Raw genomic sequence first — 15,564 nt, forward strand, 5'->3', positions numbered from 1 at the left:
ATGGTATGATGCTAAAACCTATCAGCTTGCCAGCATTCCTTTAAGATCTGGAATAAGACCAGGATGCTTATTCTCACTGTTTCTTTTCAGCATAGTACTGGAAGTCTTAGCCAGCACCATTAACAAGAAAAAGAATAAAAGGCATCCAGATTAGAAAGGATGAAGTAAAATTGTCTCTGTTTGCATATGATATGATTTATATACAGAAAACTCTAAAGACTCCAACAACAGCAACACAAAAAATCTGTTCGAACTGAAAAACAACTTCAGTAAAGTTGCAGGATACAAAATCAATATACAAAAATCAATATATAAGTTGCAGGATACAAAATCAATATACAAAAATCAATATACAAAAATGTGTTCTTATATGCAATGAATAATCTGAAAAAGAAATTGAGAAAACAATCCCATTCATAATAGCATCAAAAATAATAAAATATTTAGGAATAAATTCAACTAAGGAGGTAAAAGATTGTGAACTAAAAGTATAAAACATTGATGAAAGGAATTGAAGAATACACAAATAGATGGAAAGATATCCCATGTTCATGGATTAAAGAATTAATAATGCTAAAATGTTCATAATATCTAAAGTAATCTACAGATTTAATAAAATCACTATCAAATTTCCGATAGCATTTTTCACAGAAATAAAAAAAAAATACTAAAATTCATATGGAACCACAAAAAACTCCGAATAGCTAAAGCAATCTTGAGCAAGAGGAACAGAACTGTAGGCATTCCTAATTTCAAAATATACTACAAAGTCACAGTATTCAAAACAGTACGGTAATGGCATAAAAACAGACATATAGACCAATGGAATAGAAATAAATCCATGCTTGTACAGTCGGCTGATCTTCCACAAGACTGCCGAGGCTACATAATGGGGAAAGGACGATCTCTTCAACAAGTGGTGCTGGAAAAATTAGATGTCCACATGCAGAAGAATGAAAATGTACCCTTATCTTACACTGTATACAAAAATCAACTCAAAATGTATTAAAGACTTACACATAAGACCCAAAACTATAAAACTACTAGAAGAAAGTACAGGGGGAAAAAACTTCTTGACATTGGTCCAAGCAATGATTTTTTTCTCTTTAATATGACCCCCACTGCACAGGCAACAAAAGCAAACATACACAAGTAAGACTACATCTAACTAAAAAGCTTCTACACAGTAAAGGAGACCATCAACAGAGTGAAGGGGCAACCTATAGAATTGGAGAAAATATTTGCAAATGTACATTTGGTTAATATCCAAAGTATGTAAGGAATTCAAACAACTTAATAGCAAAAAACCCAAATAACCCAATTTAAAAATGGGCAAAGGACCTGAATAGACACTTCTCAAAAGAAGGCAAACAAATGGCCAATAGATATATGAAAAAGGTGCTCAACATCACTAACTACCAGGGAAATGCAAACCAAAACCATAATAAGCTATCACTTTACATCTGTTAGAATGGTTATCCCATTAAAAAAAACAAAAACAAAAAACAAACCCACAACAAATAACAAGTGCTAGCAAGGATGTGGAGAAAAGGGAACCGTCAAAAACTGCTGGACATGTAAACTGGTGCAGCCTCTATGGAAAACAATACGGTGGTTCCTCAAAACAGTTCTGAATAGAACTACCACATGACCCAGCAATCCCACTTCCTGGGTGTATATCCAAAGGAAATGAAATCAGTATCTCAGAGAGAGGTCTGCATCCCCATATTCAATGCAGCACTATTCACAACGGCCAAGAAAGGGAAAAACCTCAGTGTCCCTTGATTGATAAATGGATAAAGAAAATGTGGAGTATACACACAACGGCATATTAGTTAAGCCTTAAAAAAGAAGGAAATTCTGCCATTTGTGACAACATGGATGAACCTGGAAGACATTATGCTCAGTAACATGAGTCAGATGTAAAAATATAAATACTGCATAATCCCTCTTACATGTCAATCTAAAAAAAGTTGAATTTATAAAAGTAGATACACAAAAATTAACTATGCAAGGTGATGGATGTGTCAATTAGTTCCATTATGGCAATCATTTCACAATGTATATGTATATCAAAACATCACATCGTACACATTAAATATATACAATTTTTTATCTGTCAATTATACCTCAAAAGAACGGGGAGAAGTTTCCTCTTACCTCCAAAAGCAACAATAGATACACACGGTTGACATAGATTTTAGGTTCCTTTTTGGTCAGTATTTTTTTTTTTAATTGTGGGAAAATATACATGACGTAAAATTTACCAGCTCAACCATTTTTAAGGGTACAATTCAATGGTATTAAGTACATTCACAATGTTGTATAACCATCACCAGATTTTAGATTATTTAGTAAATGTTTTATGTAGATTTCTTTTTCTGAGTCTACTTGCTGTGATGATGCAGACATGTTCTGTTGATATTTGATTCAGAGTAACAGATAGTAAATAAGGAAGATACATATATGTACGTATAAAAGACAAAATTTTGCAAACTGTCCAGCACTATATTATTCAAGCAATATCTAAATATTTTACCTCTTGTGCTTCATGGGCTATTAACTGGTCCATTAACAGTCTCCGCCGTCTTTTCTCCCTTTGCTCTCGTGCAAAAGCATCTTCCTCAAGGCGCTTTTGGATTTTTTTAATATAGTCATCATCCGAATAAGTGTTTAACAAATCAGTAGTTGTCTGGCCGGCTGTATCTAAAGAAGTCTTGGAGACACTAAGGATAATAGTTTTTATTTAGATTTTAAAAAAACAGTGCAATCACATGCCACTACTTGTGTCTATGGAGGAAGACCTCAGGAAAAGGCTCCCTTGAATGCCCTGTTAATTTATTAATACAAGCATTAAAGCAAATATTAGAACTTCATTGTGACAGCTATAGCTTATCATTAGATTCCATTTGTCTCATTTCTAGACTCTACTTTGGGAGGTCATTAGCTTAGCCTTCTTTCTAAGCCTATTGCCTACTTGTTCTTTCACTTCTCATGATCTTCACTGAGCCCAGAGACCTGGGTTTCTCTCCCTCTTCTGCCTGCTGTCTCTAGGCCTCTTGCCTCCCGTGTTTTGAGTCAGGAGTAAACACATTATTGATAACCAAAGTGTCAGGGAAGGCATACCTCTAGTCCTAGGATGTCAGGACACTGAGAGTACTTCCTTGGATGGTTCTATCCATTACAACCCTCCTCTCCCCCATGCAAATGCAAGCTGCTCTATGAATTCCCAATAACTTTCTGAATGCGTGGACCAGTGGCCCAGCTCGTACTGGAAGCGTGGCAGCTGAAAAATGACTTGCTCGTCATGCCACACTGGCAAACACAAGACTGACCTAGCCTCTTGTCCAAGTCCTGGAAACCCAAGAAGACCTAGTTCGGTTCCTGTCCTACCTCATGTCCAAAATTAAAGGATCAGGAAGAGCCTGGTGGTGTTACCAACAGAAAGCAAATACACTCAACTTAGTGGGACAATGGTGGCTCAGTACAAAATTTATAGGTTCATTCAAAAGTTATCTTTAGGGGGCACTTGGGTGGCTCGGTCGTTAAGCATCTGCCTTTGGCTCAGGTCATGATCCCAGGGTCCTGGGATGGAGCCCCACATCAGGCTCCTTGCTCAGCAGGAAGCCTGCCTTTCCCTCTCCCACTCCCCCTTTTTGTGTTCCCTCTCTTGCTGTGTCCCTCTCTGTCAAATAAATAAATAAAATCTTTTTTTTTAAAAAAGTTATCTTTAGAAGTAAAAGATACATTTTTATGTATATAAGGATCAAATAATCAATTCTCATCTGCATACCTCCTTACAAAATAAACAGAATACAATAGTACAATGGTACCAGATGTGTCTTATTACCTGTCAGTGTTTTAATATTATAAATGTTTTTTCATGTTGTAAGTTATTAATGTATTCAGTTTAAAATACAACTTACTATCTTATTCAAAATCCAAGAACACATTAATACGGTATGTAGGAACTAAATTGTCATCAATTCCTATACAGAGTGAAGTATTCTTATAAAGCACAGTTAATTCATGTTTAATGAAGTAACAATTGCATGCCTATAGTATAGACCATATTGTATTATAGTTCATTTTTTGTACATTTGCTACTCCCAGATGAACTCTGAGCTCATAAGAAAAGTATCCTATTATACTCCTCTCTGTTCTGATGCCTCATAGTCCTGATATGTAGCTGATGTCTGCTCAACTTCAAATGATATGCTAAGAAGTATGATACAGAGTAATCCCCCCCCCAAAAAAAATCACACCCTGAAGTTCTGTTTATCAACCAGGGCTCAACCTTCAGTTGTATTCTGTCACTAAAGAGTCTTTGAGCAGAAATTGTGTAGCTTACCAAAGCTTCAGTAAGATCAAATACAGAATTTAACCCTATTTATTAGTACAATTAAGTACTTATGAAAATTAGGTGGCATAACTTCTTAGATCATCCTTTAAAATTTGTATTATGTTTTTACTCAAACATTTTTTAAAGATCTTATTTATTTGTCAGAAAGAGAGCGAGCACAAGCAGGGGGAGAGGCAGGCAGCAGCAAAGGGAGAAGCAGGATCCCTGCTCAGCAGGGAGCCCGATGCAGCACTCAATCCCAGGACCCTGGATCATGACCTGAGCTGAAGGCAAGTGCTTAACCAACTAAGCCACCCAGGCGTCCCCCAACTGTGTTGTTTAAAAGAATTTGCTTTGGATTGTACATGGCTTAATATACTTAACATGTTGCTTCTCCTTTATCAATCATTCTGTCCCCCACCCATCCATCTGCCGTCTCATTCCAATTAAGGGCTCAAGAAAGCTACATGATATTTACTTGAATAAATATTCGTTTTCCTAGCTGTGGGTTTCTTGAGGATAATAATTATGTTTTCTCTATGTCAGGCCTCCACAGAGTTAGTCATTGGGTGTGTATGAATTACTAGTAATTGGAACCTTGGCCAAATTTGTGTATATTTAAAGAGCAATGGCTAGGAAGAGTCTAAAGTAAATCTACGGATTCGAGTGGCACATTAGAGCAGGGAACAACCTCAGCTAAAAAAAAAAAGTGGCAGGTAGCATTTATTATTTGTGTTAGAAAATACAGTGTACACATGGGGGGGAAGCAGCCATGGGAGCTCCTGCATTGCTCTCCCCGAGACAATGTTTCGTTCCTCCACAAAAGAAAGAAGATGGGACTTGGAGGTGACATCCCTGAGGAACTGTTTCCAGAGCAGGCTGTGAAAGCGGCAGCTGCAGAAATTGCTCCTTGTGGTCAACTTATGAGATTTTAGTGCTTTCTAGAATCAAATAGTGTGAAGGTTTTGAAAGAGCCCAGAAGATGCTTGATTCTAAGCTAAAAATTCAGAATGCACTAATGCAGTGATTAATAAAGGGACTTAACAAAGGCCATACTGTACCATAACTTTTGTTTTCCTTAGAAGTTTGCTCCAGACCTGTGCTACCCAGCATCCTTTATTTGGGGCCACCAGAGAAAATGCCTTTTGCGCATCATACTGAGAGGGACTTGGAGTCCCAGATGAAGCTTCACAGTCACTGGTGACTGGTCCAGGGAGTCTGGCTGCCCCGGGCCCTATCCTGCTGTTCTGAGAATCGAAGTGAGGATATCGACATTTCATGGCCCCCCAGTGCTAAGTCTCTGGTAAGACCAAGTGGAGGCTTCTGCAGAGAAAGAACCTGTGATAGACACCACCATTTCCTTCCCTTTTTCTTCAAAACAGAGCCCCAGGTTTACTGAGGAAAACAAAGTATCGAGCTAAAGACTATATTTCCCAGCCTCCCATTCTGCTAAGTGTGGCCATGTGACTGAATTCTGGCCAATAAAACGTGAGCACAAACGTTACCTGGGACTTCAGGGAAGGTTCTTAAAAGAGCTATTTCAGCTATTTCAGATAACTATTTTTTGCCTATCTTCCTTCCTTATATCTAGAACATGGGTCAAATGGCCAGAGCCCCAGGAGCCATCTTGTATTGTGAATGTGAATTTGAGGACAAAAACCACACAACAGGACAGTGGAGCTAAAAGAAAGCCTCGGTCCTTGATGACTTTGGAGCTCCAACACATGCCCTGACCTGCTTACATTCTCCTTTTTATTACATGAGAAAGAGGTCAACTTTAACCTGCTCTTGTTTGGGGTTTCTGAAGCTAATTGATAGAGAGACCTAGGTTCAAGATGGGTTGGCAAAGGCAATAACAGTAAGCAGAGTGCATGTTTGCAGCTGTATTGTACAGGATGATCTTTAAAATATTTAACTGACATGGCAAGGACACTAATCAATCAAAATGGGTGCCGGCACAGGAATTAGAGGCCACTGCTATGTTTGGTGTTAATTCTGGTTGCTAAATTGTGTGGAAATTGAGGGATCCCAGGAAAGGGCTACAGGGAATGCCATTCACTTACAAGTAACAAGAGTATTTCAATATTTTAAGATGGTTGCTCTAGTGGATACCATCTGCTTATCACTCCAGAGTGCATGGCAGGTTGAGGTGAGTGAAAGAGCTGGAAGAAATCCAGTGGTTTCATGGGCCAGTCGGGGCGGGTGTGGTGGGCTTTGGGTGGTGGCTACCGGGTGGGTAGGCTTGGATTGTGTTTTCTTTAGTCTGCGGCAGCACGATAAATGGCAGTGGGAGTCAGAGTAGGGCATCAAAAGTTTCTGCAGAGGGTAGAAGAAAATGTAATGTATGTATTCTTCATTTTGCTTTATTTTCCTTCCACACCTGATTTCCTCACCACCTCTTCTTCTTTTTCTTATTTCTCCTCATTTGACTACTTCTTTCCCTCAGAAATATTAATATGGAACTGATTTATATAGTTTGTGTCCGTTTTTCTTCTTTAACAGAGATTTAGTTCATATTCCATAAAATGTAAGTGAGTAGAATTTGGAAAGTTCCCATTTAAAAATGTGGAAGAACTCAAGTTTCTCCCACCTATGCAGACCTTACTCAATTATCTTGTGAGTCAGTGACCCCTACTAGGAAAGAAAAGGGGAGAGGATCTTTATCTTTAGGCAAATGAAGCCCATTAACCAGGCACTTTTTGCAATAAACTCACCGAACTGACCATTTCAGTGACAGTTAAACTCATTCGACAACTTCTTATTGCTGGTCCCTATGCTAAATGCTGAGCACACAACACGAAAGAAAGCAACGAGCAACTAATAAAAGCTTTACGAAAAATTTAAATTAGTGGTAACTTGAAGAAATTTTCATCAATGCTTAAAAAGTGTGTGAACTGAGGACAGTAAGCACAGTATAGAAAAATAAAGGAACTTCCCATCTCATAATAGCCACTTGCCCTCCTGATCTTTACAAAAGTTGTTCATGAACAATTAATCTGAATTTTAGCTCTTTTACCTTCTTTCATATACTCTCTTAATGAAGCTTCTACAAAGTAAAAAGATCGTTGGAGCAGCAATTCCCCACAAACTATTTCTGAGTATGTAAAAGTTACAGGCAGAATAGAATGCAGTTCTGTGATTGTTGAAGTAATAATTCACGTCTCACCTTTCTGTGGCCTGGAGATCCTTTTTTATTAAGGCTTCAAACTTCTTAATCTCATTAGCCACATCCTTTAAAGAAAATTCATTATCAGTTTTCCACCTCTGAAAGCCATTGAAAATCTTCATTTACCATATTCACTTTACAAGTTCCCAAGGTGTTATGCACTACTAATTCAGGCTAATTAGGAGGCAAGATATGAAAAGCTGCATTCTAGAATATTTTTATAATTCTGATTCATTACTTTGAGACTAGGTTAAATATACCTAAAAGAGTGTGAAGCTGCCTTACCTGAATCATTCCATTCACAATTCTAGCTCTGACAGTGTTTAATAAAGGACATTTAATGAGAATGAAGATACTCAAAGAGTCTCAGGCCATGGATTTTTATTTGCAATTCTTTTAAAGAAGAATAAGCATTTTTTCGGGATATAAATACTTCTTCAAAAACTGTTGTCTTGCATGTTTTAAATATTTCTTGCGCAACCTTATTTATGCTATTAATTTGCTCTCTGAAGATTAGTTTAGCTCATTCTTTGTCTACTACAAATCCTTATTAATAAACTTTAATCACCTCAGAGAAATATAAGAATTAAATACTTTTCTAAAATTTGGATCTGAAAAAACCTCTATGGGTAATATTATTTAGAATCCAAGTGCAGGATATTTTTTAAACACTAAAAAATAAAGAAATGTGGATTAACATAAAATGTATTGGATTTAGATATCAGAGAGACCTGTCAATCTCTACTTTACTATCCTGTGGACCAGAGTGAAACATGGCGGCTTTTTGGGTCTCAGTTTCCTTATTTAGAAATTGGGGGAAATAATACAGCTGACATATAGCAGATGCTCAATAAATGGTAGCTATTATTATTTTCCTTAGGTCCCAGGAGAGAATATCATTAATAATCACTGTAGCAATATGCAATGTAGACTGCAGGAATTAGTATCAAAATGTAGTACTGCACCCCTATGAAACATAAGCAGATGGTATCCTGCTGAAATGACTGACAGCTGGTATGGTCTAATAAAATATCACTAGTGTATGTATCTTAAATTTAAACACGCTGATAGCAAGCAAACCACTTAACATTTCTGGTACTCATAGAAAAATAGTGCAGCATGGTGAGAAGGAATTGAGTAAAACATATAGTAGGAATGGCATATATATGGTATGTGTACCTTGACTGACACCTCTGTACCCATGGTGATTACGACCCATCACGGCAGCACCATTCTAGAATATTTTTGTGGTGACCACAGAATCCTTCTCAACACAGGAGTCCAGACTGGTACTGTCATTTAATAGGAGTTTCTTATCCCTGACCTACAGCTATAGTCTCTCCTTCTGAACAAATAACAGTATAATATGGATTAGATATGCACACAGTGGAGGGGTTTTGAATGAGAAGGAACAATGCCACCAATAATCTGAAAAGGAACTAAGAAGTTGGAGGCATTCTCTCTATATGTGTTAGAGAAAGATCATTCTTTCATTAAGATTAACATAACGCCAAATTAAAGGATTATCACTTACCTCTGCCTCTTTTTTCTTTTTCATCATTTTTTGGGCCTCAAGTGCTCTCAAAGCACGATTCGATGCAGGTTTAGGAATCTGTATGATAGCTGCTTGGATTTTGGCCATTATTTCATTTTGTCGTCTTCTGCTCAAGCGTTGCTGAATACCCCATAGACGTTAGTTTAGTTATTCCGTTCATCAGAATAACAGGCCATGTTACACACTCACAGGTACACATATACACATTTTTCAGAACTCAGCAATTTACCAATGGACTAGGTGTCACAACTGTGTAATGTTAGGAAGCAGGTATCAGTATGACTCATTTTGAAAAGTATGATATTAAAACACAATTTGGGGGGCACCTGGGTGGCTCACTCGGTTAAGCGTCTGCCTTCAGCTCAGGTCATGATCCCAGGGTCCTGGGATGGAGCCCCAAGTGGGGCTCTCTGCTCAGCGGGGAGCCTGCTCCTCCCTCCCCCTCTGCCTGCCACTCCCCCTGCTTGTGCTCTCTCTCTCTCTCACTCTCTCTCTCTCTGCCAAATAAATAAATAAATCTTTTAAAAAAAAACCCACAATTTTGGAATCCTCAAATTATGCCTATCAGATGTGTGTATCTTCATTCTAGGTGATGACACTGAAAGAATAATAAAGGCGCCTCAGATACAAAGAAGAATATAATTATTTCCCAATTCTACCTTCTGACCTACCCCATAATGTAAAGAGAAAATGCTGTCTCTAAAGATGGTTTGAAGAGAAAATTCCATGTAGGAGATGGTTTCTAGGAGGACTTCTGGGGAACCCAGGAGACATGACAAACTTCCCCAAAATTTAGTCACACTTAAACAATGAGCTCAGAGGCTGCTTCAAATATTGAATTAAATACTGGATTATGTGATACCATTATTAGATCATCTCTTCTCTACCTGGGAGTAATTATTTTAAGTAGAACATAAGCAGAAGTGAAAGAAAAAAGTGAAAATCAGACAAAATATTTTAAAGAATAGATGATTTAAGAAGTAACATGTAAAGCTAATTATGATTTTACTACTAAAATATTATATTAGAACTAATAAGATCATTTTTTCCTATATCCAAAGAAACTTTAATTAACCACTAAAAAGTAAAAAATTATAAATAACTTAATTTTTTCTTCATTTTACTTTCTAAAATATGAATTTTTTTGTAGTTGCAATATGTTGATCTTTTCTTCTTAAGAAAACCAGGAAGACATAGGCTCTCCCTTTCGTCTTATTTGCTCCTTACCATTTTTTTTAAGTGAGAGAGAGAGAGAGCACAAGCAGGGGGTTGGGGGGGGAGAGGAGCAGAGAGAGAGGGAGAGAATCTTAAGCAGGTTGCACACCCGGCATGGAACCCGCCATGGGGCTTGATCTCACGACCCTGAGATCATGACCTGAGCTGAAATTAAGAGTCGGATGTTTAACCAACCAAGCCACCCAGGTGCCCCTGCTTCTTATCATTAACATAATTTATTTCAGATTTAATGGTTTCATATTTCCTTTTTCCCAACTTTCTTCGAACACTTTCTGCATTACACTTAGGACATCAAAGTCAGACAGGCTGGTTCCTTCAAAATTAGAGTATCAGCATTTGGTCTTGACTTAAACATTACTTTAAGAGTGCCTTGTCTCCTTACCATGCAATGCAAGGGGAAGCCCGGTGCTTTATCTACTCTCTGGCAAGTCATGAGATCATTCCAGAGTTAGTCTCTCATCTTTCCCTCCCTCTGCACAGGGGGCTGACTACATTCAGGATATGTTCATTTCTTATAATTCTAAATATATGAATTTAAAAAGTGATTTATAGTGCAAGGAGAAGAACTATAATTCTTTTGCCTGAGTTTACACTTTCCATATACGTAGTCACCTGAAATTCTCTTGAAAATCTTTAATGATTCCACGTACCATCATGTTCTCATGTACTTAAAGGCATAGGAGATCATTAAAGATTTTCAGAGAAATTTGAGAAGCAGTGGGGAGTTAGTCAAATCAAGAAGGGCCAGAAAGTAGGCAAGAGATGTTTAAGGGGTTTGGAAAAGGAAGCAAGCAGGATATCACCCCACATTGCCAGGATGAGAAAAATGAGGCAGGACAGGAAAACCAAGGGATTGCAAAAGAGGGAACACAGAGGGGGGAGTGCCCCCTGTACATCCCTTAGTGGGGACAACCGTCCTAAGGCTTCACTGGAGGAGTTAGTAGCAATCCCCCATCGCTGATGCCTCTGAAGCATTAATTTCTACCGGACAACTTCAAAAGAGATCAAGTTGTCCTACCACTCCAGAGAATGGCAGTTCTTGTTCTTGGTCACAAGGAGAGGTGACGGCAGGAGTGGGAATGGAGGGAGAGTGAGGGAGAGAAAGGCGAGAGCAGGGTGGAGCCTGAGCAAAGGAATGTGCAACTTGCGCTACATTAATGTGCAATTAATGTGCACATTAATTGTGCACTTATTATTATGTACACAAAATTGCACATAATTAATGTGCAATTAATTATGCAATGTGTACTATAGGCATAAGTCGCAAACAGTATACACTATGCACTAATGAGTTTCTGGAAAAATCGTACTATAAAACCTTTTCAATATTAAAACAGCTTTGTTCTTCCTTGAGTTTTTGAAATTTTTCAAGTTTCTCAAAATGCATGCGGACAAGATCTTCTTTCATGTGTTTATATTTTTCTTGAAACCTGTGTGTAACCCGCATCAGATTGAAATCAGTTTGACGTGGTATCAGGTTTCTAAGTCTCTAAATGGAGAAAGCAGTTCAAAATATTTCATTATTAGAAAATAAAATGTATATTGTCATTAAAAGCACACATAAAATTTGTCTTCAAAATTTCTATGAATTACTGTTGTTGATGGTTAAAATAAATTCAAGCCCCATACTAGTCACTCATATCTTTAATTTACATGAAAACAATGAAAACATGATTTGAATCCTTTCTTATAAACGTTTCATATATGCTTTTGTATTTTTTTGCCCTGAGTTTAATTTTTATTTTTTTTTCTGGGTTTAATGTTTAACGAATGGCATTTGAATTCTCAGAGAAGTACATTTTCACAAAAATAATTTTATAAAACCAATCCAACATATAAGAGATAATATAAGAGCCCGATTCCTTCTATAACTTAAGCTACATCCTAGTAAAAAGTGAAGAAACATTAAAACTTCCAGGCCACTGGAAATGAGAGTCTAACAGTATAAGAAAATGAACTTCAAAGATGATTATAAAATGGGGCACAGAGCAACATGGCTAATGGATTTAACTAAAACTTTTATATCCAAAAGTAACCTCCTTAAAAGCTGAAAGACTTACTAAATTTTTGTTCAAATGGAACTGTTGCTCAAACCATTTTTGGTTCTTGTCTTCTAAAACCACCTCAGCAGATACAGGCACTTACTCCGAAGATCATTTAAGGACCTTTCAGATGACTTTGAGCCCTTACTCACCTTCCTGCTCTTCTCATCGTTAAAAATGGCCTGGCCTCCATCTTCACTGAGGCAACAAAGGATGTAAGGTCCTTGAACAACCTACTCCTCTACTTCAACACATTTCTATATCTTTGGCTTAATTATTATCCTCTCCCAACCCAGGAAATACGCACTGAGATATGATGTAGCCTACGGTTAAGTGTGTGGCTCCAGAGTCTCTCTGCCTAGGTTTGTTGCAACTTCACCACCTATTAGCTGCATTAAGTTGAGCAAGTTACATAACTCTTCTGCACCTGTTTCATCATCTGTAAAATGGGAATAATAAAAGATAGCTATCTTATAAGGCTATTGTGAAGATCAAAGGAGATAATATATATACACTGCCTGGAACAGGGCTTTGCACCTTACTATGTACAACCAATAAATTTGAGTCATAACTATTATTATGTAAGAAACCTGCATTTTCCTCCAGCTGGTATCAAAGAAAAAGGCATGCCTAGTTCTTTCCTAAGATACCTCCTCCTCCACCTGGACCATCAGCTCCTCCACCTGGATCATCACCTCCTTTCTTCTCCAGAGGACCTTGTTCCACTTGGCTCTCACACCAGTCATCTCCTGCCACTGGTTCTTTTCCTCAACAGGCCAGTTGTCCCAGTCTCTATGTCCATAAAGGAAACAAATAACTGCACATTTCTCACCAACTTCTCTCCTGCAGCCACTGTTCTTACCTCCACATTCCTTGAATGAACAGTCTATGCTCCTGGCTGCCTCATCTCAATTTGCTCTTCACCTCACCACATTCCACACTACTCCACTGAAATAGTTTTCTCTCCTGAGTATGGAAGCTCTAAGGGGGTGGGGACTTTTCTTGTGTTGATTGTTGTGCAAATGCCTGACATACAATAGGAGCCCAATAAACATTTGTTCAACAAATGAATGACTGACTCTGGAAGGTCACCGTGGCCAACATTAAACACAACGGTTTCTTGCCGGCCTCAACTACACAGCTCTTTACCGCACTTGCTCCTGTTGACTGTTTTACACTTTACACTTAATATTGTTTCCTTAAAACTATATATTAAAAAAAAAAAAAAAAAAGCCTAACCCTGGGGCAGGTAGAGATAATCAAGCTTGTTTCAGCATCTGGGAAAATGGAGGCTGAGAGTGTTCCAGGGATTGGCCCAAAGTTACTCAGCTTTGCAAGTGAAGGAGGCAGAAGGCAAGACCGAGTTCTTTGGCTGTAGGCCTAATCTGATTTCCAGCTCTCTGTGGGTGCTGAGCTCCTTCTGCCACCAGGCTCGTAAGGACATCCACTAAGAATAGACAAATCTGAAAGTGGAGATGGCCCTCACATCTATTACGTCATTGTGTCTTCAGAAGTTCAATTTAAACATTTAATTATTTCCATTTCTATTTAATGCATTGGATCGGTGCAGCACTCCCCATTATCCTAGAGGCCTGGAAAAGTTAATGCACTTCATTTGCCGTAAGGAAATAACAACAGGAACCAGAGAGAATTGTCAACTAAAAAGTTGTATCAATCAGTCAAAACACACTTGATGAGTATTTGCAACGTTCAAAGCATTGTACCAGGCATATTCCTTGAATTGGAGGGACTAAACCTCTTGTGAGGCCACGTGACAGATAAATCATGAAAGTTAGCCACACTCTGAGCAGCAGGAGGCTATCACCAGAGAGCGAGAACTACCCGTGCCCTAGGAGTTCCACAGGAAGAATCCATGTGTGCTGGGAAGGTTGCACAGCAGTGGATGGAGAAAAATTTGTGGGAAGAGGAGAGATGAGAAGTGTGAGCTTGGGTGAAAGGGAGGGAAGAGCGGAAATACACAAGAGCGATTCAAGGACAGGCTGAGGATCAGGGTAGAAAAAACAAAGACTCGGGCGCCTGGGTGGCTCAGTCGGTTAAGTGTCTGCCTTCAGCTCAGGTCATGATCCCGGGGTCCTGGGATCGAGTCCCGCGTCTCCCTCTGTTTGTGCTCTCTCTCTGACAAATAAATAAATAAAATCTTAAAAAAAAAAAAAAGAAAGAAAGAAAAAACAGACTTTATCCTGAGGACTATGAAGAAACACAGAAAGACAGATTGAACCCGTTTAGGGAAAGATCTTGAATGTCAGTCCAGGTTGGAGAGAGGATACATGCAAACTGGAAGGTTTCTGAGCAAAAGAACCCCGTGCAAGTGGAATTTAGGAAAGATTCATCTAGCAGTCGATTGAGCTCTGGCGGGAAGCCAGAAGCCAGGGAGACATGTTAGGAGGTTGCTGCAGTAGTTCATGCAGGGATCTCAGCAGGCAGGACAGGGCCAGAAATGGAAAGAGAGGAGCGAGGCATAAAAACACTGCAGATTAGGAACAAACAGAATTTGAGAAACTATTGGTAATGTGGATAGCATGGAGGGAGACATCAAAAATGGGTAAATGAATTGAAAGTATTAATACAAAACAAAATCCAAGTATGGCCAAGAACATCCATAGGGATGCCATAGCTACCCAATGGGGCTTCTTTGAGAAGGCAAAGTCACTGTCATTTTTCTTTCCCAGGTCTTACACTGTGATATGCTTCTGTCTCTTTGTGTACTTACGTCTCGAAAAGCCTCACTTTTCATGCTTTGCTGTCTGATGTTTGCCGGGGGTTGCATGGATTGTATTTCCACTCTAGTCGGTCCACTTTTCTTCTTTTTCTGAAGAACAATGTACAACTGATACAAAAGTTTTGTTGCTGCCCCAGGCTTTTCCGTGATGATGTTGTGGGCCACATTCTGATCAAACTGCACACCCAGAAGGTGAAGTGTTGGCTCCAGGCGAGAAAAATTATTAAGTTTGGCATTTGAAACTCTAGGCATTAAAATAGTTTCCATAATTAGACACTGCCACTGAATTAAAAACAACAAATATCAGAGACATTATCATGATTTACTATTATGAATTATTCCATGTTCTTGTCAACATACCATTCCTCTCTAAAACCACTCAGGCATGTAAATACATTGAGATTTTCTACTGTCCTGAACTCCACCCATTTATTTCTCTTGAATGGTGAAACTAAGACTCATTTTATACATTTTTCTGCTTAA

General features: G+C 38.4%; 1 protein-coding gene across 11 annotated transcripts in view; it reads right to left on the reverse strand.

Annotated features, from left to right (window-relative positions):
* SPEF2 (sperm flagellar 2) overlaps positions 1 to 15,564 on the reverse strand; it is a 173,241-nt gene that overhangs the window by 140,391 nt on the left and 17,286 nt on the right. For all 11 annotated transcript variants that reach the window (XR_012377618.1, XR_012377616.1, XR_012377617.1 and 8 more), the window contains exons 3-6: positions 15,073 to 15,325; positions 9,043 to 9,183; positions 7,509 to 7,573; positions 2,540 to 2,726 (exon numbers count right to left, since the gene is read on the reverse strand). Coding sequence is in view for 7 of the 11 variants with exons in the window: in XM_073891028.1 (XP_073747129.1) it covers positions 2,540 to 2,726; positions 7,509 to 7,573; positions 9,043 to 9,183; positions 15,073 to 15,325 (646 nt within the window). In the remaining 4 variants the exon portion in view is untranslated. The remainder of the gene's footprint in view (positions 1 to 2,539; positions 2,727 to 7,508; positions 7,574 to 9,042; positions 9,184 to 15,072; positions 15,326 to 15,564) is intronic.

This window comes from Callorhinus ursinus, unplaced genomic scaffold (assembly GCF_003265705.2).
Source record: "Callorhinus ursinus isolate GAN/ISIS: 27379988/994484 unplaced genomic scaffold, GSC_fseal_2.0 scaffold3, whole genome shotgun sequence".
Lineage (NCBI taxonomy): Eukaryota > Metazoa > Chordata > Mammalia > Carnivora > Otariidae > Callorhinus > Callorhinus ursinus.